The following is a 16348-nucleotide window of genomic DNA, read 5'->3' as shown; positions in this document are numbered from 1 at the left end:
AGACCATTGTCGCGCTTTTGCAGCAAGGCTTAATAATGCCTTCGCAATTCCCATGTAACATGGCCATGTCCCTAACCCAGTAACTATTTTGTGTAGCATACCCACTACCGCCACGTATTTTACATTGATCGAGATTAAAAATGCATTCTTTTCTATTCCATTGCATGCAGACTCATAATATCTCACTGCGTTTACCGACCAAAGGCAAAGATTTCAACACACGAGATTACCTCAAGAGTACTGTGCATCCCCCAGTGCATTTAATAGAGTATTACAAATGGATTTGGCTAATATGCAAACACAAAGCACTGTCATACAGTATGTTGACAACCTATTGATGTGCAGTACCACAAAGGAGAAATTCAGGCAAGATAAATGATTACTTTTAACATTACTAGCAGAAAAGGGATACAAAGAAGACAAGTAGTACAGTATTACCGTAAAAGTCATTTATTTGGGACAAATAATATCTTCAGAAGGGAGAAAGGTGACACCAGAAAGAACACACTCCAACCAACCACAATAAAAGAAATAAACCCGTTTTTGGGATTGTGCAATTAGTGTCAATTGTGGGTCTTCAATTATACCACATACATCAGACACCTCTTGCAAGCACTAACACAGAATGAGGGAGGTACCCTTAAGTGGACACAAGAAATGACAGAAGCATTTGATGAGTTGAAAAATGTGATTACTACTGCCCCAGTTTTAGCAATACCGAATTATGAATGCAATACAGGCTCATCTTGTTTGGCTTTGTTAATCTGTATTCATTGCTATGCTACTAGTACAGCTGTCTAGGTATCTTTGCTGGGATTCCTTTTAGATTATATGCCTAAAAAAAGAAGAATGGCGTGGTTCCTAGTGAAGTCCGGCATTAATAGTTCAGATATGGGTAACAAAAAAACCCAAATGTCTTCATCTGGATTCATGTAGCATTGTAAGTATTCATCCTGGCTGTGATTCAAAGGTTATGTTTGTCCATCCATTTCTAGGTAGTGGCTGGCTATATAAACAGGTTAAATTTGGATTGTGTGACAGGTGACTTTTGTAAGGGTGCAGAGGGAGGTGACAGACACACAGGTGGCATGATTCACAAATCAAGGTTTATTTTTGGTTTCAAAGGAAAAGAAAATCCTACCTATCCCTAACTCGAAGAGGGGTTTCCCTGCCTCAACGTAAATACTGAGGGTCCTGTCAGAATGCCCCAAACCAATAAATTCCAATGTCCGGTCTTCAAAAACCAACCTCACTCTGTCCCTTATATTCTAATCTGACTCTAACAAACACAAAAAGGTTGGTGGTTCAGAAGAATGGCTCCCGTTTTCAGGTTCGCACCAAGATTATCCCTGGGTAGTTCCGCATGAGAGTATGACTCCCTTTTCCTAGACAGCAATCTTTTCCTCAATAAGTCAGCAAAGCAAAGTTCCACTCAAGGCAACGCAAGTTGACTTTTTAGGGTTCCACTGCATTAGGGAGACGACTCTCTCAACCTAACCTTTCTTGGGCTCTCCCGAAACAACACAAAAGTTCCCTTGAACAGGGGGAATGACTCCCTTCCCCGGGCCTTACTCAGGCTTGTATGACAACAAAGTTCTTTTAGTCAGGGGAAATGTCTCCTTCCCCTGGCCTTTCTCAAGGCTTTTCTGACTCAACACAGTTCACAATGCCCCAGAAATGATTCCCTTTTCATGGGCTTTCCTTCCCAATTGTAAAATCTCTCACATGTCCCAGACCTGTGCTTCTCTCTCTTTCTGCTTGGGCCCACTTGGTTCACTTCCATGCCAAGCAAGGTCCTTGGTAAAAAAATAAAAATAAAAAAAAATAATAAAAAAAATCGCTTGGAGGTCACAGACCTCTGCTTCTCCCTCTTTCTGCTTGAGCCACCTTGGTTCTCTTCCTTGCTAACTATGGTCCTTAGTAAATAGCTCAGTGGTTTCCCTTCTTCTCATGGGAGTGGGTCCCAGATGCCTCTACTTTATGTTTGGGTACTTTGAGCCCTCTTCTCCTAAGTATCACCACGTGGAAGAGGATTTGTGTGGTTGTCGTGTAGTGGGTTCCACACCCCTCTTCATTGCATTCAGATACGCGGGGCCCTTTTCTCCCAATTACCACCACAAGGAGGATGCCTCATGTTGCTTTCGTTTGCTGGGTCCCATACCCTTAAGCTTCTCTTGTTGCAGGAAAGACCTGGTTCACTTGCCTGTCAGGTACTGTAACTATGAAGCTGCTGACTGCACCTTCTTAGCTTCCTACCAGCCAGCCGGAGTGCTCCACCCTACCTCTAGGAAGCCTTGCAGTGGGCTTGGTCCGCCCGGGAACACTGCAGTCTCAATCTTCCTCTGGGCAGTGCGGTCTTTCCTTTACAGGCTTCCCATGCTTCAGGAACACCGGGAGCTTCTCTCTGCCAGCTCGCCTTCTGGTCCTTCCACTTTGGACTGACCCTGGTCCTTCCAGCTCCCCTCTTGGCCTCCTGGTCTGTTACCTTGCAGGACCGTGCTGGCGCCTGCGGCTCCTCCAGGGAAGACTAGACAACTGCTTCCAGAGTCTTTTTCTTTTCTACTCTACATTGACCAATGAGCAGCTGGCAACAACTAAACTGCTCAAATGCTTCCTAAGAGTACTCTTCATGGTGCTCTTCCTCCTCGTCATCTCAGTACGTTTAATCTGTATGTTCTCCTGAGAGTCAATGGAGTTCTTCTTCGTCTCATACTTCTACCCTTGATCTCCCTTGGGTCGGTTGTACTCTTTATAGTCCCAGTACTGTTAATTCTATGGGTGTGAGACATGTACAAGGGGAGACAGGGTAAAGGAGGGTTAGGTGAAGGGAACCGGGTGTTATACTGCGTTCTCCTCCGACAGTCATCCCTAGTTCCGTATGATATGATTGGCTATTTAGAACGCGCTTAATACCCAGAGGTTTCTAAGCACGGACCCAGGATTCGAACCTGTGTTGCTCCTTGTCGTCTTGCTTCCAAGTCGCGTACGTTGCCCCTGAGCTATGCTCCCATAGAGTGATCCCTCCCCATGAGATCCTCCTGCTGAGTGCCACCCCAAGGGGGACTATCAGGTAGTTGCCTCACCACCCTGGCCTCATGGGAAAGGGCTCGCCCTAGGGGAGAAGGGACGACATCCAAGAAGATTTGTCACACTTTGCAGAACGTGGCTGTGAATTGAGTGCCTCGATCCGGCCAGACAAAACATATCAGGATTACAGAAGTTGGATGGCCACTGGTTCAAGGACAATAATGGTAATTTTGGCACTGCAAGATCAGGACCAACAACTTTTTGGGAGTCATTGTGCGTTCACCTCTAGTCAGGTAGGGATATTGAAGACCCTGCACCTTTAGAGACATTTTGGGTCCAGACATGAAGCAATACGTGGAAGACCATGTCAGTAAATGTGAATCCTGTGCTCGGATGAAGAATAAACAGATTGAAAAAGGGGTAAACTCTGCCTATTACCAACTCTACAAGTTCTGCGGCAGTGCTTTTCAACAGACCTAATTACAGACTTTCCCAAATCTAACAGATGACAAGAACGTTGGTTGTGTTTTAGCCCCTTCAGCTACATGACCTGTGTTCAAGTTCCAATCTGTTTTTTCTGGTGCATCAAATATTGTTTTTAAAAGAAAATACGATGAACCAGAAAAAAAATGGAGGCTGAGATTCGAACTTGGGTTGTGTGGCTGAACGGGTTAACCCTTTACTACTGGACCATACGAGCCCGTTAAATAAGCATGACGTATTTGCTTCGTTCACTAGTTCACATGATAAGCAATCCTATGACTGCAATCCGAACATAGTAAACAAATGCTTTTCAGCAGAATTATTTTACTGAAATAGGTTGGCCTGTCTTGTGAATGTGTGTTTGCATTTTCTGCTCTCAGGCAGTAACAAACTCAAGCTCCTAGTACCAGGTGTATGCTTGATTACTGCCACGAGATCATTGAATTAAAGAAGCAGATTACATTGTTTCTGCATACAAAATGGATGCCTCCAAGCCCTTCAAAAACAGGACTTTACAGCAAACTTGCTGCATATTCGACATAGAAAGTCTATATATATATTTTTTTTTTATTAAAATGCATTTGATTTATATCTTAAACCTTACATTATCAAATAAAAATGTTCTATGCAAAAAATCTTTTTCGTTTACACAGAAGGTGTGAAATGTCCGCTATATATTAGCAACAAAGTTATCGGCGGGTATGTCCTTCCAGAAATGCACGTTTGTGGCCACCATTTTTCTGTTGCCCATAAGAATTTGGCTCCAACGTTCTTTGATTTCTTTGATTTCCAATTCGTATGGGGCACTTAATATTTTCTGCTGAATGTTTGTCGCTTCTGATTGCGTGCTTCGCATTCCATAATTACATGGTAGATAGTTTCTATTTTTCCGCTGTTTTTACACAATCTACAATCTTTACTGACATCTTTGTTTTGGCTCCATTTCCCTAAGATTTCTTTCACAAGTGGGAAGAATGTTCAGCCTAAATTTTAGGAAGTCTATCTACATGTTTTATTAATGGCAATGTTTTTAAACATTAAAATTCTTGAGAGAACTTCCACTTTAAACAAATTATTTTAAAAGAAGAAACTTTGAAATGAATGCAGTAGCATGACCCGTTGACAGCGGTGTAGGGAACAATTTTATAAAATAAGAATGCAGGCTAATTTAATATTAGTATTTGAATTGTAAAATCTCATAATAACTACTAATGTAAAGTAACAATATTATACTGTACCTCTCCGGGTTGCAGGGTGACTACATATGTCCGTGCATTCTTAAACTGTGGAAAAGACTTCAAATCTGGGTTGGCCACATTGACTTTGCTAAATATACTGGATTCTTCATAGGGAATTCTGGTGGGGTATAAGAAAGCTGTGTCTTCAGGGGGAAACAGGTGCCATCTTTTCCTGAAAAAAGGAGGAAATGCATTTATCATGGCACACACAGCGCTGTCATGACTCTTTGGTAATGCATAGGTAAACTACTTTCTATTACATGGCAACATATTGTAATAGGGTCATGACATGTTTCATATCCTGACCTGGTGGTAGAGAGAACACTCTGCGAAATTGGGTTCTTATGTGGATTCATGGTTGGGTTACACATTTTCAGGGGTGGACTCAGCCATTTTAAAGCTTGATGTGTTGAGGCATATGCTCAGGGGATTATGGAGGCGAGTCAATCTTTTGGTCTATGCAGTTATATATCGGCTGTGAATTCATCATGAGGTTGTGGCTGGTCCGTGGCTAGTTTGAACGTGAAAGTCCTCAATTCCTTGCAGAAGCAGACATTGGCAGCACGTGAATTCAAGAGAAATATTCTAGATGTAATGCTCATCTAAGAGACCCAATAAAGGGGATAGATATTGAGGGCTTGACCACAGGGCACCTCTTTTTGGGCTTTCAACAAGGCCAAAAATGCATGGGTAGGGGTGCTGTTGGCTAAATGACTCAAGGGAGAACATCTGTCAGTAAAAAGGCCCTGGAGTTCAGGCTACTGAGGGTTAAAGGAAAAGGTAGAGGGCATTCCAGCAACCATATGCTCTCTTTATCGTCAGAACCAAGATAAGGCCCATTGTATTGAGAGCGGCTTTTTAATAATTACATCCTTGTCAGATGGTCTTTAACTCTTGGTGGTGACTTTAATAATGTAATTGACCACGCCCTGGGCAGACTTTCTTTTTCAATGCAGAGGCAAGGACTGGGAGAGCAGCCATCATCTAGTTTTGAGTTTCCTGAACATCTTTCATTTTTTAATACTGAACATCCAAAGCAAAAAAGCATATACGTTTTTCTCACATTCCCAGAGGAGTGACACTAGGTTAGATTATATCATCTTGGAGGAGTGGCAGGGCAACAAAACTTGCTTAGGGAGGCTTTGATTATTCTAGAAACATGGTTACATGATGATACTAGTGATATGGTCTTCTCGCCGCTCAAACTCCCTGCCTCAGGGTATGGAAAAGGCAGGTGGCAGTGCAACAATCTCAGTGACCACCTTTTCCATAACTTTTGAATGACCAAGCTAGACTAGTTTTTTTTCCAGGTAAAATGAAAATGGAGAAGTGGCCCCAGGTAGAGTATGGGATTTTCCCAAAGTCACTTTGGATTAGGAAAGGGGCTCAAAAAGAGAGAACAAGCGAAAGGGGAATAAGACACGAGGAGGGAACTGGTATCTTTGAGAGGTAAGCTTGAGCTAGAGAAGGGTTGCTCTGAGGAAGATTTGAACAAGATCCTTTGGGTAAGGGAGGGACCTAGGTCTCTATGGCTGAATGAAACTCATAGAAAACTCTGCTTTTTACAGCAGAAATCTTACGGAAAAGGAGACGAGACCCACATTCTCTTAAAGGATTGAGCAGCAAACTGTTTATATATGGGAGGGATCACAAGAGTGGTGCAGGGATTCTTGAAATATTGTGGAAGATTTTTTCGATTTTTATAGGGGCATATAAACAGCTGAAGACCCTTGTTCTTTGGAGAAAATTAAACAATATCTCCCATCCCTCTGATCTCTGATGAGGCGTTGGTCCAATTGGAGTTTCCTGTCACAGCTTCTGAAGTACTGGCCGTTAGTAAGAATATGCAAGTAGGCAAGGCACCGGGCCCTAATGGGTTTACTATTCATTTTTATAAACACATCAGTGAAATTCTATGCCCCAAATAATGCACTGGCGTCAATGTGATTCTTGGTGGGAGAATCACACGACCCCCACCCCTCTTGCTTAGAAGCTTTAATTACAGACCTTCATAAGAAGAGTAGATATTCAATCAATTTTTGCATCTGCAAACCCATTTCTTTTTTTAATGTTAACATTATTTACAATTGTAATGGGTACATGGCTAGACCGTTGTCTCCCAGCCCTGACTCACAGGGATCAATTGGGGTTTTTCAACAACATGCAGTGTGCAGACATCTGTAAAAATAGTGTGATGCACACTGCTTAGGATCTCCAGCTGTGCTTGATATAGAGTTCTTTAGATGCAAAGAAGGCTTATAACTGGTTCGAATGGACCTTCCGGAGGAAAACGCACTGGGTGTTTAGGTCTGGTTATAATTGGATTGCCTGGATTGTGGAGTTGTAATTAAAACCTGTGGCCTTGGTGTGTGTAAATCTGGTATCCTCTAGGCTATTTCCTTTGGATAGGGGCACTTGGGAGGGGTGGGTGTCCTTTATGACCTCTGCTGTTTGCATACGTAACTGAACTCTTTGCGCCGCAATTAAGACAGAACACCAAAATACAGGCCATGAAGGTTGGCTATGCCAGATTTTAATTAGGTCATTGCATGTTTGTCATTTTTTTACAGTTTCGTAACGCCCCAGTCCTCAGTAAAAAGGTTGCATTAGGTCCTTAAGAAGTATGAACAGATGTCAGGCTCTGAAATCAATACAGATGAATCTAGTTTATTTCCGATTGGTCCACGGCCACATGCCATTGCAGAGATGCACACATCTTTGTCCTTTAAGATTGTGAGGTATAAAGTTAAATATTTGGTACTGCGGCTTTCTCCTAAATAACCTTAATGACTTTAATTAAACTGTTAAGCTATCCAGATAGAATTGCAATTATGGCAGATGTTGGGTCTCTCCTGGATGGGCAGACTATCTGTGCTAAAGATGAATGTCTTACCCCAATTCTTGCTCCTTTTATCCATGTTACCAGTTATGGTTCCAAAGCAGCATGCCATCAAACTGATGACAGCCTTCATAGCTTATAAGATTTTGTTTCCTGCTATGGAGAGCAGTGAGGTTGTTTTCCACACATGGGGCTCTATTAGAGAGCTGTCCAACTCGCAGACAATCTTAGGAATACACACTCTAAACAATGAGTGTTGTGGCGAATCCAAGTTATTCGTCTGTTCTCCCCGAGGAGGAGCCATCTTCTTTGAGGCGTTGGAGGTGAGCCTGTTCTGTAAGGGAGTACTGGGAGTGACTCCCCCTTAGGGGATAAGAATTGCCAATGTAGATAGAGACCCCTCTGAAATCTGTATGGCTGGCCTGTTCACCCAGTTCTTATATTGCCACTTTGTATCAGCTTGGTATTTAGAGTAATTATCTTTCTGCTTCACATCAATTAAACATACATAATATTTGTATTTCTGTCACTTTGCTCTTCTTTAATTCCCAATCGTTCGATATTCAAAATTCCCGGGCTTGGTCAGCGGGCAGATACGGAGCACTCCGGGGTCTCACTATTCTAGTGAACTCACAGACAACCATTGGAATATACACTCTAAACAATGGGTGTTGTGGCGAATCCAAGGTAGGAAGAGATCCTGTGAAATCTGTATTTTCTGCCTATTTGGGGGCCAAAGGAACTATAAATGTAAGGAACAAGTTACTTACCTGTAACTGTTGTTCTCCAGCATGGGTCTGGCATGGATTCACATGCTCATGAATATTCCCCGTCGTCAGGCTGGGAATCCTCGGTAAAGAAAAAACCAGTATCAGTTTCGTTTCTGATCTGTCTTTCGTAGCAATAACCAATCACTGGTCTCTGCGTCATACTGACCACAGCCAATGACTGCCCTCTACCTAAGCACCGCCTCTGGCAGCCATCTTCAGATTTGGAAGCACGTGAAGTGGCAGTATGACCAAGTGAAGAGCCGCAGAGGGGTAGGCGGGAGGGTTCGCATGTGAATCCATGCCAGACCCATGCTGGAGAACAACAGTTACAGGTAAGTAACTTGTTCCTTCTCCAGCATGGGGTCTGGCATGGATTCACATGCTCATGAATAAAGAATACATAGCAGTACACACATGCACAACCACGGGAGGTGGCAAAGGCTCAACATTAAGCATCACATCAACTCAACATTAAGCATCTTACCTCCTCACCAGGCTCACCTCAGGCGAACAGGTTGCGCAGCACTGCTTGGCCGACCCTGGACTCCTCCCTGGAATCCCGGTCGACGCAGTAGAATTTCGTGAAGGTGTGCGTCGACCTCCACGTAGCAGCCCTGCATATGTCCAGCAGGGGCACACCAGATAGGAACGCCGTGGTAGCTGCGATCGCTCTGGTGGAATGGGCTCTCGGACGGCCAGGCAGCGGTCGGTTTGCCAACCGGTGACAGTACATGATACAGCCGGAGAGCCATCTGGAGATGGAAGCCTTCGAGAGAGCCTTCCCCTGATTGACAGGTCCAAAGTTCACAAAGAGTTGTGACGTCTTCCGAAAACCCTTCGTGCGATCCACGTAGAACTTCAGCGCTCTAGCTACATCCAGCGAGTGCAAAGTCCTCTCAGCCGGCGACGAAGGCGACGGGAAGAACACAGGTAACACCAAGGGTTCGTTGAGATGGAAGTCCGACGGTACCTTGGGCATGAAGGAGGGGTGCGTCCTGAGCACTACCCTCGTGTCGTGGAAAGTCAAGTACGGGGCCTTGCAGGAAAGGGCCTGGATCTCTCCCACTCGTCGTGCGGAGGTGATGGCCACAAGAAAAGCTGTTTTCCACGATAGAAACTTCAACGGGGCCGAGTGCAGAGGCTCGAACGGAGGTCCCATGAGCTTGGTCAGCACCACGTTGAGCTCCCACGCCGGGGCCGGAGCCTTCACCGGCGGGAACGATCTGAATAGTCCCTTCATGAACTCTTTCACCAGACGATGAGACCACAAGGACGTCCGCCCCGTGGTTCTGGTGTATCGGGAGATCGCAGCAAGATGAATCTTGATGGACGCGTGTGCCAGTCCAGCTTTGGCCAGCGTCAGCAGGTACGGCAGTACTTGGGGAGCCGTAATCCGTAGAGGGTTAATCTTCTGTGCGTGGCACCAGACAGAGAACCTCTTCCATTTGTGTCCGTAGCATTTAAGAGTCGAGGACGCCCTGGCCTTTGCAAGAACCTCTCTGCAATCGGCCGGTATGTCGTATCCTCCAAACTCTAGCGCTGCAGGAGCCAGGCCTGCAAGTTCAGCGACTTCGGGTCGTGGTGGAGGATGGCGCCTCCTTCCCTGGAGAGTAGGTCTGCGTCCGCCGGCAGCTTGATCGGCGGGGACGCTGACAAGTCCAGAAGGTCCGGGAACCATATCTGCCTCGGCCACGCAGGTGCGACGAGGATCATCCTGCACCGTGACCTCTTGAGCTGGTTGACGAGCCGGATTAGCAGAGGCAAGGGAGGGAACGCGTAGAGGAACAGGCCCTCCCAGGGGAACGAGAAAGCATCGCCCATGCTCCTCGTCTGGGGAAACCTGCTGGCGAACCTCCGGCACTTGGTGTTCGTCGCCGTCGCGAACAGGTCGATCTGGGGTGTGCCCCACCGTCGGAAGAGGCGATCCACCAGATCCTGCCGTAGTTCCCACTCGTGGCACGAGCGCAGCTCCCTGCTGAGTGAGTCGGCGATGGTGTTTTTTATCCCTGCCAGATGAAACGGCACCAGAAAAATCCCTTGGGCGACGGCCCAATGCCACAGGTCCTGCGCCTCCTTGGACAGCGCTGGGGACCTGGTTCCGCCCTGTTTCCTGATGTAAAACATGGTGGTGGTGTTGTCGGTGAAGATCCTCACCACCTTGCCCTTCAGGGACGGAAGGAAGGACCTGAGGGCCCAAAACACTGCACGGAGCTCCAGGACGTTGATATGCAGGGACTTCTCCGTCGGGAGCCAGAGTCCCCTCGCGTGCAGATTTTCGGTGTGCGCTCCCCACCCTTCCAGGGAGGCATCCGTGGTCACAGTCTCCTGGTGGGCTGGGGTCTGGAAGTCCATGCCCGCCGTCAGATGCGCGCGGGTGCCCCACCACCGTATCGCTCGCCGGAAACTCTCGTCGAGCTTGATCCTTTCTTCGAAGCTGCCCGTCGTCTGGATCCAGCGCGCATCCAGGAATTCTTGCAACGGGCGCATCCGGAGCCTGCACATGGGAATGAGGTAGATGCAGGAAGACATCATCCCGAGGAGGGACTTGATGGATCTCACTTTGGCCGCGTCGGCCACCAGCATCCGTTGCACCTTGCCCAAGATGGTCCTGGTCCTCTCCTCCGACGGGGAGGCCAGAAGGGACACTGTGTCGAGCCTCGCTCCCAGAAACAGTGCGACTTGCGCGGGCACCAGGTGGGATTTGGTGTAGTTCACGGAGAATCCCAGGTCCGTGAGGAGTTGGACGGTCCTTGCCGTGTGGACCACGGCGAGCTCCTTCGTCTTGGCGCGGATGAGCCAGTCGTCCAGGTAGGGGTAGACGTGAATCCCCTCGCGGCGCAGCTGCGCCGCCACCGGTGCGAGGCACTTGGTGAATACCCTGGGTGCCGACCGCAGTCCAAAGGGAAGGGCTTTGAACTGGTAATGACGCCCTTGGACCACGAACCTGAGGAATTTTCGGTGCCCCTTTAGGATTGGAATGTGGAAGTAGGCATCCTCCAAATCCAACGACGACAGGAAGTCTCCTTCCTCCAGTTGACCCAGGACGTGCTGTAAGGTGACCATCCGGAACTTCTGCGCCTTGATGAACTTGTTCAGCCGTCGCAGGTCTAGGATGGGGCGCCATCCTCCCGTCTTCTTCTTCACGAGGAAGTATCGCGAGTAGACTCCGGAGCCCCGAAGCCTCTTTGGGACGAGTTCGATGGCGCCCTTTCTGAGCATCGCCTTTACCTCCAGGAGAAGTTGAGGGACGTGAAGTTCTCTCCTGGCCACGGGGGGGACGCGCGGGCACCTTCTTTGAAACTCGAGCGCGTGGCCCCGGGCCAGGGCGTCCAGCACCCAACGGTCGGTGGAGATGGACTCCCACACGCTGACGAAGCCCGCCAGCCGGCCTCCCACCGGGGTGCTTCGGTGGGGGCCCGACCCCACGGCCGGTTCAATCCTGCTTGGACGCGGCCTTGCCACCTTGACCTCCTTGGCGACGACGGCGGGGTCCGCTAGACTTGCCTCGTCCTCTGTAGGCCTCTTGCGACGACGAGCGGGCCGCTTGACGGTAGGAAGCGAAACCGCCACCGGAACCTTTGGAGGCGCCCTTGCCTCCGCCGCTCCGAAAGGGCGTCCGTCGTTGCTGCAGGACTCCCAGGGCCCGGGCCGTCTCAGTATCCGCCTTGATGGCCTGGAGGGAATCGTCCACCGTCTTCCCAAACAGGTTGTTCCCGTCGAAGGGCATGTCCAGGACTCTGGTCTGGACGTCCTGCCGAAAATCCGTAGCTTTGAGCCATCCACGACGTCGAAGGCAAACGCCGTTGCCTAGCTGGCGGAACCCAGCGTCGGCGATGTCCGTCGCCACGGTGATGGCGTGGTCCGAAGCCACTTCACCTTCCTGGAGGATCTCAAGGGCCTCAGCCCTCTTGTCGTCCGGCAGAAAATCCAGCAGGGGAGCCATCTTGTACCAGAGCTCCCTGTCGTAGCGGGCCACGATAGCCAAGGCGTTGGCCGCTTTAATCGTCGTCGCTGCCGACGAGATGACTCTACGTCCCATAGCATCCAATTTCTTTCCCTCGCCGTCCGGCGGGGAAGTCGATGTGGAGGCCGCACCCCCCCCCCCGCTTTCTTCCTGGCCGCCGCGGAGACGACGGAGTCCGGGGTAGGCTGCGCCCGGAGGCATAGGGGGGCCGTGTCCGGGACCCGGTACTTCTTCTCGTACCGGTCTCTTCTAGCTGGCGTCGTGGAAGGGTTCTTGAGGAGGGAAAGGCCCTCATCCCAAATGTCGTCCAACAGAGGCACTGCGAGGACCGTCTTCCTCTTGGCCTCGCGCCGCTGATAAAGGAAGCCTTCCTTTTTCTTCTCCTCGGGGCAGAGTTGAAAAAGCTCGGAAGCCCTGGAGATCATGGAATGGAAAGATCCGATCTCGTCGGGCGGAGAAGCCCTGGTGGGGGGCGACGACGGAAAATCCTCGTCGTATGCCTCGTCGTCCGTACCCGTCGCTGCCGTGTCAGTCCCCGTATCATCCCCTCGGGTGGACGGGGAGGAGGGCTGGACGGGGCGCGACGGTTGAAAAGGAGGTGGAGGATGGATCCTTCTTTTCTTGGCAGGGGGAACACCAGAAGGTCCCGGTTCTGGATCCCCCGACGGGAGAGGTTCCTCCGTCGGTAACGGTAGCCTCGTCCTTATCTCAGTGCATAAGGACTGTATGGCCAACAAAATGGCCGCCGAGTTGTCTCGCGGCGCTGGCAGAGGGGAATCCGACGGGCGAGCAGGGGCCCCGTCGGCATCCTCGACGATGTCGTCGTCGTCGCCTGCGTCGGGACCCATTCCGACGGGCTGGTCTTGTTCCACGCCTAGGCCGTGGCTTAAGACCTCGACCAGCTCTTCTTCTGAGGTTGAGGCCGAATCTACGACGACGCCCTGCCCCCCCTTCTTCTCCACGGAGGGTTTCACGGGGGTCCTATCGATGGGCATAAAAGAAGACTCCCTCCGAGGAGGCAGGGAGATTCTGGGCCCTGAGGTCGCCACCACTGGAGTAGCCTCCCCAGGCTGGGCCAGGGCCGCCGCGACCGTTTCGATAGAGGGCTTGGTCGGATGGATCAAGGCCTTCACCACCCTAGGTGCGCTCACCGCCTTGTCCTTGAGGGAGGGGGCACTGCCACGCTCCTCCTCTGCCTTCGAGCTCGACCGGGGCCTCTCCAGGAGCTTCGCCGGGTGCTCGGCCTTCCTCTTACCCGACCCAGAGCGTTGGCTCGTGGTTGATGGTGCCGGGGAGGGTGCGCCCTGCCTGGCGCCCGTAGAGCCCGACCGTTCGGCGCTCCCGGTGCCAGCGGACTCGCGGTGCTTGGCCTTATGTTGGGCCCCCGTCGCCGGGGCGCCCTCAAAGGTCTTAGAAGACCGCTCGGATTTCTTCTTCTTCTCGCCAGACGGGCTCTTACCCTGCAGCCAGTTGGCGAGACGTTGATGACGGTCCTTCATGGTCCGTTCCGACATGTTGCCGCAAAACGCACAGTCCTTCTCCACGTGCGTTTTGTCCTCATGAAGGCAGTAAAGGCAGAAAGAGTGTTCGTCCTCCTTAAAGACGTTCTGCAGCTGGCATCCAGGGCAGACCCTGAACAGCTTTCCGGGCGTCGAGCTTCCCTTCTCCTGGGCCATCTCCGAGACCGGGCCTGAGAAGCTTCTGGAGTCCTCCGAAGCGTAGCTCGACGAAATCTTCACCCTTGAGGGGCACAGACGAATCCGACACGGGTCCCCGTAGATCGGATGTAGGATCGGTGGAGCTTGAGGCTCTTTTGACCGAAGAATCGAAGTTTTTGTGAAAAAAGCGCGAAAAATAGCACTAACGCTCGAGAGCAATAGCACGAGGATCCCAACACATGAACGTGCGGTAAAAATCTGAAGATGGCTGCCAGAGGCGGTGCTTAGGTAGAGGGCAGTCATTGGCTGTGGTCAGTATGACGCAGAGACCAGTGATTGGTTATTGCTACGAAAGACAGATCAGAAACGAAACTGATACTGGTTTTTTCTTTACCGAGGATTCCCAGCCTGACGACGGGGAATATTCATGAGCATGTGAATCCATGCCAGACCCCATGCTGGAGAATAAGGTCTTTTTGTTTGACTGACACGACTGCTGAACCCTCCTCAGACTCAACATCCTATATTCAGCAGGACATTGCCTCTCGTTCCAGAGACTCCTATAAAGAAGCTGAAGTCCTCAGTTGGAGGAGGAGGGTCCCAGATAACAACCCGAATTGCACCGTGGAGACGGACAGAGCGGACACTGCCGCTGGAGAGAGGAACAGAGATAGCCTGGAAGTGGGATCATGCTTAGGCTGCGGCACGCCCGGAACCCGTGGAACGCCGTCGAATCCAGGAACTTCAGTGCGAAAGCTCTTCACCCCCCCTTACCAAGAAGCACTGAGACAGAGAATCAGAAGTACCTGCGAGGCCCTGAGAAGGCCGCCAAAGAAACAAGCAGTAACGGCGCAGGCAGAGATGAATGCTGCCAATAGCAGAATCACTGTCCCTCTCTGCCGGAAGAACTGCGAGAGAACAGGTACACAGGTCGCATTAGAAGAAGGGAGGCAAGCAGTTGAACGCTGCAGGGAAACCCAAACCCTGAGTCCTTCACTGGCGAGTGAGCCTGTAAACAACCTAAGTAAGGACCGAAGTGTCCAGATATGATATGGTATGATAGGTTATTTATAACATGCTTAATACCCAGAGGTTTCTAAGCGCGAACCCGGGGATCGAAACTGTGCTGCTCTGTGTCGTCTTGCTTCCAAGGTGGGCACGTTGATGCTGAGCTATCCTCCCGAGACATAAGGTCACAAGGAAACTGCTATGAACGCTGAAGGCCAAGAGGGCAATATTGAAAAGTCCCTGTGAACAGCCTGGACAAGGGCTGAGGTGTCCTGAGGGACATAGGAACTGACACTAATGCTGGAAGCCAAAGAGGCTGATGGCAAAGCATAATGCCAACCTACCCCAGAGGGTAGAGGCTTGAGTGAGCGAATTTGGTCTTCAGATAGCATTGTTGGAGGGGGCTAGGTCACGAACCCCATTGGATAGAAAGCTCAAAACCTTTGTCGAACTGCGTGGTCTTTCTTTTGAATCTTTGAAAACCTTTCATGAACTGAGTGACTTTATAACATGAGGAACTGAGATGGAGTTGGACTTTCGGAACCTTTTTGATTTGTTCTTTTGGAAACTACAGTGGTGACCCAGGCCAGGAAATGTGTCTTTGGACGGATCTTTGATTTGGAAGAGTATTTACAGTCGAGGGGTCAGCCAGGAGGCATTGATGACCTCCAGTGTGAAAACACTTTCTCTCATGTTTTGTTTCCTTTTTCATCTAGTGGTAGGGCCAGTTAGTTGGAAAGGTTAGGATAGAGGACTAATATTTGTGTTACAAGTCTTAGCCCGTGCTGGTCAGAAAAGGAACATTCCTTGCTCAAAAGGCTCTCTGGTACTCACCTGCCATTGGAGCCTGTCTTAATGTGGGAAAAGCTCTTCATTTTTACACTTCCTGCTGCGCTACCTCTGCAACAACGATCTTCAGTGGGAAGGCTCTCACAGATGACGCTTCCCGCTGCACAATATTTGCAACCAAGATACCCTCTCAGAGCAGGCATCCGCACTGCAAACTACAGTGACTCTGGAGCCTCCCTTCTTCAGTTTCAGCTGCAATGTGGAGTTAAAGCAAACACTCCATCTCCCACTACGGCTCTCTCTGCTACATTCTATGGCCTGAACCTGAGGGGCCTTTTATTCCTCCCAGTCTCTCTCAGGTGTGAGTTATTAGCCTTATTAACCTGCACCTTGCAGGCCAGTGCCTCTGCATCCCTCTTCTTCATCCAGTACTGTGGGTATTGTGGGACTTGAAGTCCCCAATGTTCAACTTACTTTGATTAACAGAAATAGGGTTACAAAATGTCTTTCTATCCTTAACTACCTTTACTAAAGGATTGTTATAAGGATCTAATAAAGAAGGTCGCTTTAAA

General features: G+C 49.5%; 1 protein-coding gene across 3 annotated transcripts in view; it reads right to left on the bottom strand.

The window, feature by feature from the left end:
- HSPBAP1 (HSPB1 associated protein 1) overlaps positions 1-16348 on the bottom strand; it is a 1532307-nt gene that overhangs the window by 683710 nt on the left and 832249 nt on the right. For all 3 annotated transcript variants that reach the window (XM_069616689.1, XM_069616691.1, XM_069616690.1), the window contains exon 6: positions 4749-4920. In XM_069616689.1, the coding sequence (XP_069472790.1) occupies positions 4749-4920 (172 nt within the window). The remainder of the gene's footprint in view (positions 1-4748; positions 4921-16348) is intronic.

This window comes from Ambystoma mexicanum, chromosome 9 (genome assembly GCF_040938575.1).
Source record: "Ambystoma mexicanum isolate Mex_15411 chromosome 9, UKY_AmexF1_1, whole genome shotgun sequence".
Taxonomy (NCBI): Eukaryota; Metazoa; Chordata; class Amphibia; order Caudata; family Ambystomatidae; genus Ambystoma; species Ambystoma mexicanum.
Note: the sequence above shows the minus strand (reverse complement) of the source record. Positions and strands in the feature narration are given on the sequence as shown.